The 16,340-nt window shown below is 41.0% G+C and overlaps 1 protein-coding gene across 8 annotated transcripts in view; it reads left to right on the top strand.

Annotated features, from left to right (window-relative positions):
* Positions 1-2,461: 2,461 nt before the first annotated feature.
* CASK (calcium/calmodulin dependent serine protein kinase) overlaps positions 2,462-16,340 on the top strand; it is a 369,874-nt gene continuing 355,995 nt past the window's right edge. For all 8 annotated transcript variants that reach the window (XM_065915191.1, XM_065915189.1, XM_065915187.1 and 5 more), the window contains exon 1: positions 2,462-2,666. In XM_065915191.1, coding sequence (XP_065771263.1) covers positions 2,608-2,666 — 59 coding nt within the window. In that variant the 5' untranslated portion in view covers positions 2,462-2,607. The remainder of the gene's footprint in view (positions 2,667-16,340) is intronic.

The raw sequence follows: 16,340 nt of genomic DNA, 5'->3' as shown, positions 1-16,340 counted from the left end.
ACATCTCTATGCTGCTGCGCCTCAATTCCACCTTTATCTTAGGTCTGACTATAGGTCTGCTGGCAACAACTGAGGGTGTCCACTTCTTTATTCAAGCCAGTGTGATGGTTGGGAAATGGGGTGGGGAGAAATAGAGTGCTTCACATCCATAGTGAGGGGAAGGTCCTGAGCTTTGTACTGGTTGGAAGACCTTGAACCATTCAAGGCCAGTGACCAGGGAATGCCAAGTTAGATCAATCATGGTGGCACCCCCTCATGTCTAAAGATGACAGAGTAGGACTGGCTGACCTCTAGGGCACTTTCCAAATCTAAACCCATTGTGATTCCATGAGCAGACTGCAAACCTATCTCTGTGGTCATCTTTTTTATTCAACTTTATTTCTTTTATTATTGTCCTTTTCTACCTCTGAGCATAGGTCCCTGTGGAAGATAACAAACCCCCAAATGAAGTCGACAAGCCTTGGCATAGTTCAGACTTAGACTGAGGAAAGGAAGTGAAACTGACAAGATGAGGGTTGCTGTAAACTTCAGGGCAGAATGGAGTAACATCTTAATCATCAGGTACCAGGTGGACATGCCAATTTGGAGTAAGTGACTTGAAAGTGTGGAACCCTCAATGGAGGCAATGTTTCCCAAGTTCTAATGCTCCCTTCTCTAGAGAATGCTCACGCTCTTTGGAAAAGGAGGAAAATCTCTCATAATTACATTTTCCCTCTGGTTTGCATTTAAAAAAAAAGTCTAGTACTCAAATCTGTAACACTGGCAAATCTCTCAGGCTCTTAAGGGAGTGGTTAAGGTTTTGTAGAAAACGTTTCTGAAGAGAAAATAGGCAGTGGGTCTCCACCCTCTCACACACTTTAGTAAATACTATCTTTTTCTTTCTTCCTTTTTTAACTACCGCACTGAGAATTTTACCAGATGATTTCTCAAAGCTGACTTATGAACTAATTGGGCACTTCTGCCGTGCAGAGGAACAAAGACTTTTTTTATTGGTCCTCAGCTGAGGCATATACCTGTCTGATGGCGTTGGCTCATTCCGCACATGCTCAGTTGAACAGAAATCTTCATATTGAATACAACCTAACACAGCGGCAACACCCATAACCTCACTCCCTGGCTGACCCTGTACATCCACTCCCTCTAGTTGCGTTTTTATACTGACATGCCTAACATTTGTAGAACGTAAAAGGAGCAGAGCAGGTACTGGGGACTTGGGGGGGGGGGGGTGCAATATACAAAGGAATTTAAAGTCCCTGCCTTCCTGACCTCTCTCGGGACTGTCTCTATTCAGAACAGGCGCTGGATAGATATTTGAGTTTGGGGCAGAATGCAGGATAAGCTGTCTCTATAAATTACCATTTGCTACTGCACGCCTTCCTGGACAGTTTTTGTTTGGTCCTTTTCTTGTAGGTGGACAACACTTCTTCCACAGCCCTCGTTTTTATTAAGGAATGACAGTGGCACTAAAAGCATCCCCCACCTAGCACGATCTGGAGTGAGAACCTCGCCACCTCTGTTCTTGCTTTCCCATTCATTAGGACCCTTTCCGAGCCTCCTTCTCCAGCAAAAACCGGGAAAGGCTTCGAGTGGTTACAAAAGGAGGGAGCGGCCGGCTTCCGAGCCTCACGCCTCAGAGAGCCAAGAACGTGCAGATCTTTTGTCCCCGACCCCTTCCGCGGCTTGGTCGCGGGGGTGACGACCCCGCCCCACCCCCGCCTAAGCAGATGCCGCCCCGGCGCCCTAGTCCCCCGCCCCTTGTAGATTCCCGGCGCCCGCCGGTTTGCCGTGACGTGGCCCCGCGGCGCGCGCATGCGTCGCTGTGCCTGGTCGCTTTCCCTGGGCCACCGCCTCCCGACGGGCTGGAGTGGGCGGGGCCTGTGGTTCGGGAAGCCGCGCGGACGGAGCGGGAGGAGCGCGTGTGTGCTCTAGGCCGGTGCGCGGGGCTCGTGAGCTGGTCGGCGGCTGAGGCGGAGGAGGAGCTGAAGGCGGCGGCCGTGGCTCCCGCCCGCACGGAGAGCTAGTCCCACGAAGCCCCCCTCCCACTCCCAGGCGGGCGGGCGGCGGCGGCGGCGGGAGGAGGAGAAGAAGGAGGGAGCGTCTCTGCCGCCGCCTCCTGGTCCCCAACGCCGATCTGCCGCCGCCACCTCCCTCCGCGGCGATCCTCCCTCCACGGTCCTGCCGCGGCCCCCCCTGTAGTCCGAGCTGCCCCGCGCCGAGCCGGAGCCAGCCTCGACAGAGGGAACGGTCGCGGCCTCGCGGCCCGCGCGGGCTGACGAGAGGAGAGCGAGGCACCGCGCGATCCCCGAGGATCCGCACGCCGGGCAGCGCGGCCCGAGCAGCGCGAGGAGCAGCGGGCGGGCGGGCGGCGCCGGGCCCGGGCCGCCCTCGCTCCTGCGCCCCGGCCCCGCCGCCCGCGCCGGGGCGGTCGCCAGCTGAGGAAGGCGCCGCAGTCTCCGGGCCTCGCCGCCCCGCTCGAGTGTCCTCGACACCGAGGGCTCGCGGGTCCTGAGGGGAGGAGGCGAGTCAGGGGCCGGGCAGTGAGCTCTTTGGCGCCCCCACCCCCGTTTTCGGAGCCCTCCACGCTGCGGCCACTGTTCCCTCCGGACCATGGCCGACGACGACGTGCTGTTCGAGGATGTGTACGAGCTGTGCGAGGTGATCGGCAAGTGAGTCTCCACGCGGGGGAGCGGGAGTGTGGGAAAATGCATTTAGTGATGCCCGGGTCCTTCCGCACCCGCACCCACCCGGGGCTGCCCCCTGCCCTTCCTCCCCTCCACCTCCCCTGTCCTCCTCACCCGGGAGTATTTATAGACGTGTACCTGGACCTCCAGCCGGGCGGGAGTCTGGGGGCTTCTCGGCGATCCGTGGAGGCCGATGAGCCGAGGTCGGCCCCCTTTAAGAGGCGTGGGGCCGGCTGAAATCTGCTGTCTGCATTTTATCTGACGGTTGCACAGGGACGTGGCAGAACCGATTTTATAGTTGCTTCCTGGGAACAGTTGGGCTTATTGTTACCTTGCGTGTACCACAGACCATTAAAGAAAAGAGCAGCTTGCATTTCATTGCTTCCGTGGAGAGACAGAGAAAGAACGTCCAGGGTCTTAAATTGTGGGGTGTGTGTCTATTGTGCATGGTATTAGATACATGCCTTTGTGTTCGCCCCATGCCCGGATTGGAGGGGGTCATTTAAGACGGGGTGCGTTCGGTTTCAGCAAATTCTTCACCTGGTGTAGACCAACGCGGAAAGAGTTGGGGGGTTCCGAATTTTTAATGCTTCGTTATGCAATGACTGTTAAATCAGTGTTCGAGGCTTCCCTCGACTGTTGGGATGGTGGTTAGCGTGGTAGCGCCGTCTGCTTTGAGTCACCGGGCTGGTCCAGAATATAGAACTGACAGTCCAAATGCTCATCCTTTCATCTGTGTTGTATAATTACACTAGGGAAAAGCAGGGAATCAGATTAATCACAGGGCTGATTGAGAATTAAATCTGCAGTTCTTCATCTAATTGTCCATTCCTTAAATCTGTTTTGAATAGTTTCCTTTTCATTCTTGTCAAACAGTATTCCAAGTGCACAATCCTGCTAATTTGCTTGTGAGGGAAATGCTGGCGATCTGAAGTTGATTTCCTAGTTCAGCGTGTATTCTGTGGCTTTAGAAGTTGAGGAGATAAAATTGAAGATAAATTTTTTGCCTAGTTTTTAAGGATTGGTAGATAGCTACCGTTGAAATATTTTACCTCTTTTTGGAAGTGGTGCTTTATTGTCTATTTTAAGGTCCGCAGTTGGGAAATGAAACCAAGACCTTAGAGCAGTTGGCTCAATCTCTTTTTTTAAGTTGTCTGCAGTACTGAATTTCAATTTTTATAAGTGTGGATAACTCACTAATTTCCTTCCATGTTGAGGTATTACAGTGTTGCCTCACATGGTGAGATTGTGGGTAGAGCTTGCTACATACTTTCCTCGGATACAATTGATACAAGGACATGTTACTCTTTGCCCCTATTGTTACATGACTAGCTTGTCTACTGGAAGAACGGTATCCAAATGTGCTCTGTTAAGGTGGTTGTGGAAGTGCTCTAGAGCAGAGCAGTCCGCACAGTATATAATGCAAGCCCCATATGTAATTTTGTATATGTGAAATTTGCATATGTAAATTTTCTAATAGCCACATTAAAAAGATTATAAGCAAGTAGATGCGATTAATTTTCACAAAATATTTTCTCTTACCCAATAGATCCAGACTATATCACATCAACATGTCATCAGTATAGAAATCATTAGTGAGCTATTTTACATCTTTTCTTTCATAATCTTCAAAATCCAGTGTGTATTTTACACTAACCATACATCTCCATTCTGACACTAAGCTGAATTTTCATCAGACATACTTGTTCTCATAAAATTTGCATTTGCAAAAGTAGATTCACATACCCAAGTTGTTGCAAACATACCTAAAAGTTTTCTAATAACTGAACTATCTTTCTAAATTTAATGTAAATTAATTAAAAAGAAATATAATTCAAAATTCAGCTCCTCATTTGGATTAGCCACATTTCAAGTGCTTGTAGTCATATGTGAATAGCACAGTTCTAGAGAGAGAAATATGTCAAAAAAAAAAAATCTTGGTTTCTTCATTCTTGGCATCCAATGAAGGTAAATAATGTGTTTCCCAAAAGCCCCCAAATGATTGCGTGGGGGGGTGCCAAGGGGAATGATGTTTGTTGTGTCTTAGTTATATTTGATTCAAATGAGCCAGCAGAGTCACAATCGGGAAGTGTGAGATTAAAATGTTAGTTCTATTGTGATGATGAAATATAGGCATCATTGAATCAATGTTAGTAGCTAGTTCTGATTCCTTGAGATCTGAAAGAGTGATGATGTGATCTCTTTGGATATTGAAAAGAAAAGTGGTCAGCATCACATTAGCACAATCAGTATTCTGCTGACTTATAATTGATAGAATATCTTCAGTAAATGCCTCTGGGAGAACGAGATTCATCTCCTCTGTTACTTCAGAGCTTCACGAGGAGGGGGAACAAGCTAATTTTGAGGTGATAGGTCCTCTGTGGCTACCTTAACTACTGTGAATGTGAAACCTACAAAGCCTGGCTTGGTCAATGCCGATTATGATATGTCGTTCCATGAAATAATGCATTCAAGGTAGGCTTTGTGGCAGAGAACGTGATGATAAGTGTTCCTCACCCTGTGTAAAGGTTGGAGGGTTTTCTCCGGTAAATTGTCTCAGCATATATTGATCTGAAAATTGAAATTCACTTGAGATTTTCTTGCAGGGTCTCTGACAGCAGGCATTTAAACTCAGAATTTGTTCAACTCTGGATTTAAACAGAAAGCCCTTGAAGACATTCACTTTGCACAGAAAACCTTGTTGATTGTTATCCAAGTTCTCTGGAATTGTGATTCTTCTTCTTTAACTAAATTAGCATCACAAGTTGTGTTTGACCCCTAGGGTGTAACGGGTTTAAATTTTCACTGAAGTGCTTTAAAATGGATTTCACCTTTTTACCCATCTGTTGACTACCCACTCAACTCCCCTGCCTCACTACTTATCTGCTCACTCACCCACCCATTATTTTACTGGGAATCAGTTGTCTGATTCATTATGAATATTGGGAGAATGCCTTTCCTTTTTTTTTTAATTTAAACTCTTTCCCCCTGTGTTTCTTATTTTTGAAAGTCTTGCAAGTGGTCCTTGAATGCCTATTGTTTCCATGACATTTTCCCATGTAACATCTTTCAAGTGACTGAAACAAATGTCCAATGCTGTCTTTGTCCCAAAACTTCTTGTCTTAGCAAATGTAGCAAATTACTGGAAGGGAAAGGTATTATGCAAATACAGGTAATCAGCTAATTTTTATGGTCGTGAGCATTTACTGTATCTTTTGCAAATTGATGGTTTTATAGGCAAGTGCACAATCAGTAATATTACATGAAGGAAATTTTAAAATGATTCATCCAAATTAAAATGTAGAAATGCCTACCTTCATGGTACAGCAGTTTTCTGTGAAAGAGAGTAGCAAAATGTACACTGTTTTTGCCTTGTGTAGGCTGAATACTTTTGCCTGGGTATTTAGTAACCTGTAACTTCTGACTTTCCTGCTTTGGTAGGACATAAACTAAAATTGGAATGATGCAGTCTGACCCTTGTTCAAGGATGACATACAAGTTTGTGAGGCATGCTGTATTTGCTTACACCTCAAGAGCTCTTATCATATTTAGTTACAGTTTCTTATTTATGGGTCACTCTCCCTAGCTAACAGGGAGCTTCTTGAGGGCAGGAAATATATCTTACATATCTTTCTTTATTATTAACACAGAACCTGCAATGTAACAGTTGCTCATTAGCTATGGAATGAATTGAGTAGTTTTATAATAAAATCTCATTGAAAGGCAAAAAGCATGTTTATCAACCTCAGAGCAATTATTGTCTCAAAAGGCTGTATTAAAGTAGTAGTTGACCACCTGGCTGCATATTAGAATCACCAGGGGAGCTTTTAAAAAAGATCAGTGAGAGGACCTTGTGTCAGAGCAATGAAATCAGAATCTCTGGGAGAGGGTTCTGTTCATTGGTATTTTTTAAAGGTCTCTAGGTGATTCTAATGTGCAGGTATGATTGAGAGTCACTGGTTTTAAAACTTAGGTTATGTATGTAATATTTTGGGACTGGCTTTTCAAAGGCTCACAGTTTTTAAAAAGTGGAATAAATATTTGGGGGGAAGTATCAACGCCAAAGGACCAAGACATGGATTTTATTTTCTCTACACTGTGTTTTTGAGCCTTATTGTATTAACAATTTTGTTTCAGCCTATGTTGCTCTTGACTTTTTTGGGTCTTTTAAGATTTACATTGATTTATGACACTCATCTAATGCTAACATGGTGATTGTCTGATGCTTGGAACAACATAGAACAAGGATTGCTTCAATAACAGTTGATGGTGGCTGTCTACTATAATGACTTAATTTAATAACAAGGCATCTATCAATTTAGTATGGATTGTGTTTGCACATACACTCTATTAAAAGGATATGGTTAAGTTGCTTATATACTTTAAATTTCCTACTTGCAATTCCAATAATGCTGTTTGCCAGAGAATTGAGTTAAATGCAGCATTTATGTAAAAACCAGATTAATAATATGCAGAATATATAATTTAACATAGAGAAAAATTCAGCTTTACTAATTTGTCCTAATTACTATGGCTTTCATATATACTGATTGGCCCAGTGATTTGGGTTTCTAATATCATGGGGTAGGGGCGGGGGGAGGAACGGTGTTACATCATGTTGGAACATCTTTCCCAAGAATTTTAGCAAGATGTGATAGGTAAACTAGTTGTTCATGTTCGGAAATAAAGTCAAGTGAGAGCCTGAAGGAACCAAGAATTTTCCAGAAATGAGATGTTTCATGAAAGAATTGCTTGATCCGAGGGACAATCATTTAACAAGGGAAAAAGAAGCACAATCACCAGTTAGAGTGCTGGTGCCCCAGAAAGATCAGGCTGTGGGAGATCAACTGAAGTCCTGCAGAGGAAAAGCATGTTACATGCAGGGTGCAGATTCCCCCACATGGCAGGTGTTATTGGGAGGAGGTAAGCAGTGGTGATCCCTGATGATGGAGTTTGATTCTAGGACCCCTTTGGAGTGAACTAAGCTTCTCAGTTGCTCTTCTGCATGTGCACAACCTTCTCCAAGTATCTTCATATCTGCTTTCTACAGACTGCTTTAGGACTTGAAGTGTGGTTTGCACGTGGTCTTTATAATGTTTCCTGTGATTTTTCCCTTACCTTCCAAGACAATAACATGTTCTGTGGCCTTGACATGTGCAATTCCTCCCAACCCTCCATTTCCACCTCATCTCTGCAGTGGCTTCACCTGCCGAACTATAGCTCCTTAATGTCCCTTATATTGTGTTTCTAGATAGCTCCTTTAAATTGAAAATTCTTTCACCATCCTCAGTGATAGCTCTACTCAGTAAATTAAAGAAGCAAGCATACCTCACTTTTGGAGATGGTGCTTGAATTTTTGCATTTTTGTAAATGTTTTCACATTTTAAACCTGGCAGAAATGGTTTAAAGGAACTTTGACATATGTTCACAAGTTAAAAAAAATCTTTGTAACTTAACATGTCTTTTTCATGAAGGGACAATTATGCCTGCAAATATTAGGCATTTTACATATGTTAGCTCCTTTCATTGTACCCATTTTACAGAAAGCACTGAGATTCAGAGGGGTCAGTAACTTGCCCAAGATCACATGGGAATCCTACCAGTTCTAAAGCCCGTTTATTTCATGCTGCAGTCTGCTGTTGATTCCAGCTGTGGAAATACTGCAGTGGGTGTCCTTAAAGTAAGGCATATGTCTTCATTTCCAGAATTTACTGCAAATTTTAATTATTTGACTTTTTGGTTAAATTTCCTACCTCTTCAGTAGATGTTCCATGCATGCATGCTCAGTCGCTTAATCGTATCTGACTCTTTGCGACTCCATGGACTGTAGCCCAGCTGGCACCTCTGTCCATGGGATTCTCTAGGCAAGAATACTGGAGTGGGTTGCCTTTTCCTACTCTAGTGGATCTTCCTGAACCCAGGGATCTCCTGCATCTCCTGCATCGGCAGGCAGATCCTTTACCATTTCGCCACATGGGAAGCCCAAAGGTTCATTGTCTCATCTTATTTCATTTTTCTTTTTGTCTTTGTAATGAAATATCAGTGTTTCCACCAGACTGATAAGTTTATGCATTCTTTAGCCATGGCAATATAGAATCTTGACTATCCATCCAACATATAATTTGTTTTGGAACTTTCTCCACCCTTTTTACTCTCCAATTTTTCCCTTCCAATTCCCCTGCCCCAACAGACAGAATAGTTGATTGATTACTCCTAAGTTGCCAAACCAGAAGTAATGAGGTTTCAGAGATAGGTATTTGTTGAGAGTGGGGTGGGGTTCTTTCCACAGGGTAGCTATTCCTATATCCTGTGATAAAATACTGACATTGTTTTCTCTGACTCTGAAAACTGTATACTGAACCACAGCCGCTGAGTGGTGAGCGTCTCCACTCTCTGTCAACACTGCACACCTAAGTAATCAAGTGACTGAGTTAGTAATCAAGTGCAGGGCAGGTACCTAACCCCAGGCACAAGCTGATGGGGTGGGTGCACAGCTCTCACATTTTGGTTTTATTTTTTAGTTGACTTTCTACACTGGGAAGATTTTACTTCTGAAGCTAGTTTGACTTAAAGAGAGAGTTCATATATGTTTCCAGTTTTAAGACTTAATAATATTCTGTTAACTTTCTTTTTATTAGCATTTATAAAATTATAAAATTTTAAAACATAGATGACACAAAGGTAAATAGTGAATGTTTCTCCTTTCTCCCACCATCCATAGCTCTATTATCCAAAGGTAACCATTGTCCAGGGATCGAACCCACGCCCCCTGCATTGGGAGTGAGCAGTCTTAACCACTGGACCTCAGGAAAGCCCCCAGTTTTTGTACATCTTCTGGAAGATATTTGTTTAAAAACAGAATGGGCTCATATTTATACATTCTACTGAAATATTCACTTTACATTGCAAATAGTATATCTGATGGCCTTTCCATATCCATCTATATATCTATTTAACTCTGTTTTCCCTTAAACTACAACCCAGTATTCCTTGATATGGATTGGCACTTTGAATTGAGTGCAGGCTATTTCTAAGTGATCATAGCTGGAAATACATGGGTGGAGTTTGAATGAGAGGTCTAGAATGATAGTGAAGATTTGGAAATCAACTTTGTGGAAGTTAAACTATGAATATATGAGTTCCTGGGGGTTGATGGAACTAGCAGTGGGGTTTTGTGGTTTGGAGTATAGCTCACGAAATTAGAAGAATTGGAATAGCTGGATCACAGAAGTCTCAAGGTGGGGCAGATCAATAATGTAAAATGCCAATGCACTGACTGAGGACCAAGAATAGGCTTGTCTATAACAGAGGCTATTTAAAGCATTTATCAAAATAAATATTAATATGATGCTTAATATTCCATTCCTCATGTGACTGAAAAGCAAGATTCTGACTTCATTTCTGTGGATGTTGGTACCATTATACTGTCTTTCTGTGAATCTATCTCAACAACATAGTTAGGGTTAAAAAAAAGTACATTTCTTTTTCCCTTTACTTGTGTTTTGCAGATTCTGATGGCTGGCTTTTAGGTAAAACCATTTTTTCTCCTAAGGTTAGGTTTTTTTGATTCCCAAGCTTGGTGCCTAACTTGAATTAAATGGGCCCCTTTTAATGATATGACAAAGTAAATTTTAGATACTTTAAATTTAAGTTCAAACCATTGTTCTCTTATTAAATTCTTCACCTATAGGGAACTGAATTCTTCCATGCCTCAAGGTTTTTGGTCCCAGTTGGAGAATTGTAGTACTCTCCTCCCATTTTATACCCCTCTTACCCCCATCCCCCCAACTAAATTCATTTGTTGGCCTTTTTTTAGTTGTCCACATCCATTCACATCAAGAAAGGATTACTTTATGGTACTTAAGCCAGTTTCTTTGTATCTGAGTGTATATTGTTGCATTCCAACTTCTTGTATTCTGTTACACATTCTTTTTCTATCTTTTTTATTTCTTTTGATACATTTTTTTACTTTGTTACCATTGTTTTGAATATTTGAATCATTTACAGATAAGAACGCTGATTGTGTCCTCTCTCAGTGTAGTTTAATAACACAAAATATTATACATTGACTGTATCTCAGGCTTCTAATTCTAACCCTGAGTTTAGAGTATTCTGGTCTATTCAAATCTAGGATGGATTTAACCCTATGAAGATTTTAATGTTTTATGAAAACAATGTTATTAATTCACTGACAGAGGTCTCTAGCCCTGGCCATCATGTGCAGATTATCATTGTAACACTGCTATCTTATAGAACCGATAAGAAGCCTCATATCCTTCCTGCCTACCCTTATCTATTTTTCCCCAAACGTATGGATCAACAGTGCTTTGAAGACTGTGAGGCAGCCCCCTAAGATCTGATCTGGTAACCTTGGGGTACATTATCACCATTTTCTCCTTATTTATAGAAGGAATGATAGCTGCTTCATGAGCCATTTGCATGGATTAGTGATTGTGAAGTGCAGCATAAGTATTTTTTATTTCTAAAATGTCTCTGAGATACTCAAATTACTTTTGGCAGCTATGTAGATAAGTTTCAACAATTTCCAAATGTGCACTTTCTCAGTGCTAAACACAGGCTCTATTACATAAATAATATGGTGAAATGAACATTCTTTTCTACCATGTGTGTAAAATTTAGTGGTGCTAACATTCATTCATTTTTTCATTTAGGCATTCATTTCTAGCTCTGTGACCCTGAGCAAGTTAGTTAAGCTCTCTGAGCCTCAATTTCTTTATATGTTAAATGAGGGTGATAGCATAGACCCTGCAGGGGTGTTGTGCTGATTGAATAAAGGAGTAGAGGAATACAGGTAGGGAAAATTAAAGAAATCTTAAAGTTCTTAAGATCAGGGGCTTCCCTGATAGCTCAGTTGGTAAAGAATCTGCCTGCAATACAGGAGACCCTGGTTCAGTTCCTGGGTTGGGAAGATCTGCTGGGGAAGGGATAGGCTACCCACTCCAGTATTCTTGGGTTTCCCTTGTGGCTCAGCTGGTAAAGAATCTGCCTGCAATGTGGGAACCCTGGGTTCGATCCCTGGGTTAGGAAGATCCCCTGGAGAGGGGAAAGGCTACCCACTCCAGTATTCTGGCCTGGAGAATTCCATGGACTGTATAATCCATGGGGTCTCAATGAGTTGGACACGACTAAGTGACTTTCACTTTAAAGTTCTTAAAAATGTTCACTTTGTTTTATTTTTTAAATTAATATTTCTTATATTTTTGAGAGCAGTTTTAGGTTCACATCTCCTATTTTAGTGACACTGGTAACATATAAAAATTCAAACATTAAGTACAAAACTAAATTCTACAAGGACAACTTTAGGAATTTGTTGTTGTTCCCAGATCCTATGGTTTGAGTGCTCATTATGCGCTGGACATGGTGTTAAATTCTTTAATTCTTGATATTTTTCTAATATAACCTTGGCCACAGCCCTTCCTTTTGAGGCAGTCACCCCCCCCTCCCCATTTTACAGATGAGGAAACTGAGAAATAAGGAGATTAGTAACTTACCCTGGACAAAGTAGCAATAATAAGTGACAGTGTGGGGATTTGCACCTTAGTATATGTGACCTGGGCTTTCCAGGTGGCTTAGTGGTAAAGAATCTGCCTGCCAATGCAGGAGACTCGGGTTCAATCCCTGAATCAGGAAGATCCCCTGGAGAAGGAAATGGCCACCCACTCCAGTATTCTTGCCTGGAAAATTCCATGGACAGAGGAGCATGGCGGTCTACAGTCCATGGAGTCTCAAAGGAGTCGGACACAACTTAGCGACTAAACAACAACATACACGACCTGATTGCCTGCTTTTTAGTAATGTTACACTGATTCTCATTTAGTATAAGCAGAGACTGGTTGTCTTTTAAGAGGTATTCCAAAGTACAAGCCTCTGATATTCTGATTTTAGGTGTTTTAGCAGATTACTAGAATGTCTTTTTTTGAGTAATGGCTGTATTGAAGTATAATTCACATACCATCCAGTTCACCCATTTAAGGTGTACAATTCAGTGGTTTTTATTATAGCCACAGGGTTGTGCATGGTGACCATAATACATTTCTGAACATTTTCATCACCCCCTAAAGGAACTCTGTATACTTTAACTCTTACTCCTCATCCCTCCCTACCCTAGGTAATGATTAATCTGCTTTCTGTCTCTATGGATGTGCTTATGCTGGACATTTCATGCAAATGGAATCATATAATATATTGTAGCCTTTTGTGACTAGCTTCTTTTTCTAAGCATAAGGGTTTCAAGATTCATTCTTGTTGTAGATGTTATCAGCACTTCATTCCTTTAGTAAATATTCTTATAAAGTAGTATTCTATCGTGTGGCATGACCACATTTGTTGACCCTTTTGTCAATTAATGACAAAATTAATTAATGACAAATTAATTCATTTGGGTAGTATTCGTCTTTTGGGTATTATAATTAATCCTGCCATGGACATTCATGTGCAAGTTCTGTTTTTATTTCTCTTAGGTATATACTTAGACGTGGAATTGCTGGGTCAAACGGTAACTCTCTTTGACTTTGTAAGGAATGCCAAACTGTTTTCCAAAGTGTACCATTTTACATTCCCACCAGTGGTCTCTGAGGGTTAGAATGCTCTCTAATCAGGTGTGTACTACTATCAGAGTTTGCCTACAGAGTCTGTTTGACACTGTGGCGTAAAGCAAATTTTACGGGTTGTTGGTCAAGCTTTTATCTCATGAACATGTTTGTACTGATCTTCAACAATTTTAGATATTTGTAGACCAAGGGTTGGCAAACTATCTGGTAGTTACCAGATAGTAAATATTTTAAGCTTGACGAGCCACACATCTGTCGCAGCTACTCAGACTCTGACATTGTAATGTGAAGACAACCATGGGAAAACAAATTAGTGCGGCTGTATTCCAGTAAAACTTTATTTACAAAAATAGGTGGTGGGCTAGATTTGGCCCTGGGCTTTAGTTTGCTGATCCTGTTATAGATTAAAAATGAAGCTGGAGCTGACTGTCCAGTTCCCAGTCTTGTTTACCTTCAAGGTTGGTGAATAGTAGTCTGAATAGCCCCATAGTAGTAGGTTGTTTCTACAAAATATAAAGATATTGAGACTGGTCCTCTGAAATATTTTCACTGTTAAATGGAGAAATACTATACATCTAAGTGATTTTTTGTTTGTTTGTTTGTTTGTGTGTTTATTGCTTTTGGATTCTCTTTTTGACCCTAAGCTAAAGGGGAAGAAACTCATTAACATTCTTATTGTCTGACTGGAGACAGTATAAATGTGGAGTGCCTGAAAACATTTGTTTCCTTCATTCTTATTGCCCATGGCATGGATGAAAGCAGAGTTGAGAACATACTAGAAATTGTCAGAAATGGAATATTTGAAAAAACTAATAGCTTTAAAAAAATTAGGGGGCACAGCACTCACTAAATCTCCATTCCTAATTGGAGAGTTATGATGTGCCATCTATGTATATTTTATGACTTCACCAAGAGTCCTTGCTAGAGTCATTGTTTGGAGTTAGGGTGTGTGTAGTGTAAATAAAACTTCAAAATTCTCTTTTGTATCTGAAATCCATTTTGCACAATATATTTTGAGGTAGTAGACATATACTATTTAGAGTGCTTTGTGGCTTAAAATAAAACTGTCATTGTATCTTTGGTACATAGGAAAGATAGTATTCTTTGAGCTTATAGATTTACGTCAATCGTTTGCAAGACTGTTCTAGATTATAATTTTTGTAGTGTTGAGAAAAGCTCCAAAGATTATGTTAAAAGAGGAAATTTTGTAGCAGCTTCTGTCTTTGCATTTGGATATTTGACAGATGAATTAATTGTTCATTATGTGAAATTTCAAAACTGAGACGAGAAGAATCCCAGAGTATATATTTAGGAAATAGCCATATATAGAATTTATGGATATTGTAGTGTTCTTTTATGTAACTTCCCCAGATTTTATTATGGCAGCAGTGTCCACATCTTAATCACAAACAAAATGAGGTGGAAAGATTCTGAAGCTGTAGTCTCTGATATGATTGGGCACCGAATCTAAATTACCTACATTTACAGAAGAGCATTTCATCTACTAGGTCATGTTACATTGTCAAGTAGAATGATCATGTTGAAATCTATTTAGACCACTTACTTTGATGAAAATACTTCTTAGGTTGGCTTCAGAGAACAGTAAAAGGCATCTCTTCCTATGATAATTTGTGGACAGTATTGCTTATATTGCATTATTCAGGTTAGAAATTTTTGCTGATTTCCATCTGAGCCATTAGTTCAGAAGCGGAATGGTGAGCTTTTATGTAGAACCTTTTCTGGTCTTCTTAGGCTTAATATTGTCTTAACTGGATCTTTGTCCCAGCAGTAGTATCTGGCACTGAATGTGAAATTATCTTTTTCATATTTTTTCTTTAATTTAGTCACTTGTAAAATAATTAGATACTTGTAAAACAAACAAGAGGGCATTTTCACTAAGGACTTTCTTTAATTATATTTCATGTAAATTAAAAAAAATCATTACTGGAATATTCAGATCACAGGTTAAAGTGACAATGTAATTATCTCACATTATAATCAACATGTGCAATACTTTTAAAAGCATGCCAATAAGAATGGAAAAAAACCCTCTACTGACCATCCATATTGTAGATTATATTCCTTTCCTTGGTTTTCTTTCTTTTTAAAATCATTTCCCTCTTAAAATGGATGTAAAAAAATTTGTGTAAGTATCTGTTCAAATGAATATATGATCAGTGTTGCAGAAAGAGCCTGGGAATATGGAGGGGGAGATTCTAGGCTTGATGCTCTATTTTTTGGATTATCTCCATTAATAGTATTTCTCCCATTGCTGAGTGTTTCTCTTGTGTTGCTGGGAAGGGATTCACCACACTTCTATAATCTATGACCCACTTAACACTAAAGGTCAAGCATGTTTTAAATTGTGATCTGATTAAAGTTCAGGCTTCTTGGTTAGACTTGCTGGGATGGCTTCAGAATTAGCCCCATAAATGTGAATATGGACTTGAAGATCTTATTAGAATGACCCTTTTCCCCATGAAGATACATTCAAAGGCATAGTCCTGCAAAGCCATGTACAAGTTGGATTTGATAAGTGCAGTTCAGAACTTGCTAGGGAAAATAGTATTTTAAGGAAAAAATTTTAGTTGTGACAAATCAGCATTTGGTTTATTTTCCTCAGTTTCCTTATCTTGTAAAAGCAGGATGAAAGTGAAAGTGAAAGTCCCTCAATCGTGTCCAACTCTTTGCGACCCCATGGACTGTACAGTCTGTGGAAATCTCCAGGCCAGAATACTGGAGTGGGTAGCCTTTCCATTCTCCAGGGGATCTTCCCAACCCAGGGATCAACCCCAAGTCTCCTGCATTGCAGGTGGATTCTTTACTAGCTGAGCCCCAAGGGAAGCAAGAGAAGGATAGTAAAGGCTATATTTGATCTACCTCATTTGATCCTTATGAACACAAAATGACATAATTTTTCAAATATCTTAAGCTATCTTAAATACATTATTTTGCAATGAAGCACTTCTTATTAGAAGTGGGCTTTGTTATGTATATTTTGATTTTGCAAGAGTCATTTACCATTGTCTATAAAAACTGATTTGATTTTCATGTTTGATTTCTAGAGCTTTATAGGACTTGGGACATG

This window comes from Muntiacus reevesi, chromosome X, assembly GCF_963930625.1.
Source record: "Muntiacus reevesi chromosome X, mMunRee1.1, whole genome shotgun sequence".
Lineage (NCBI taxonomy): Eukaryota > Metazoa > Chordata > Mammalia > Artiodactyla > Cervidae > Muntiacus > Muntiacus reevesi.
This window is presented reverse-complemented; position numbering and strand designations above follow the sequence as displayed.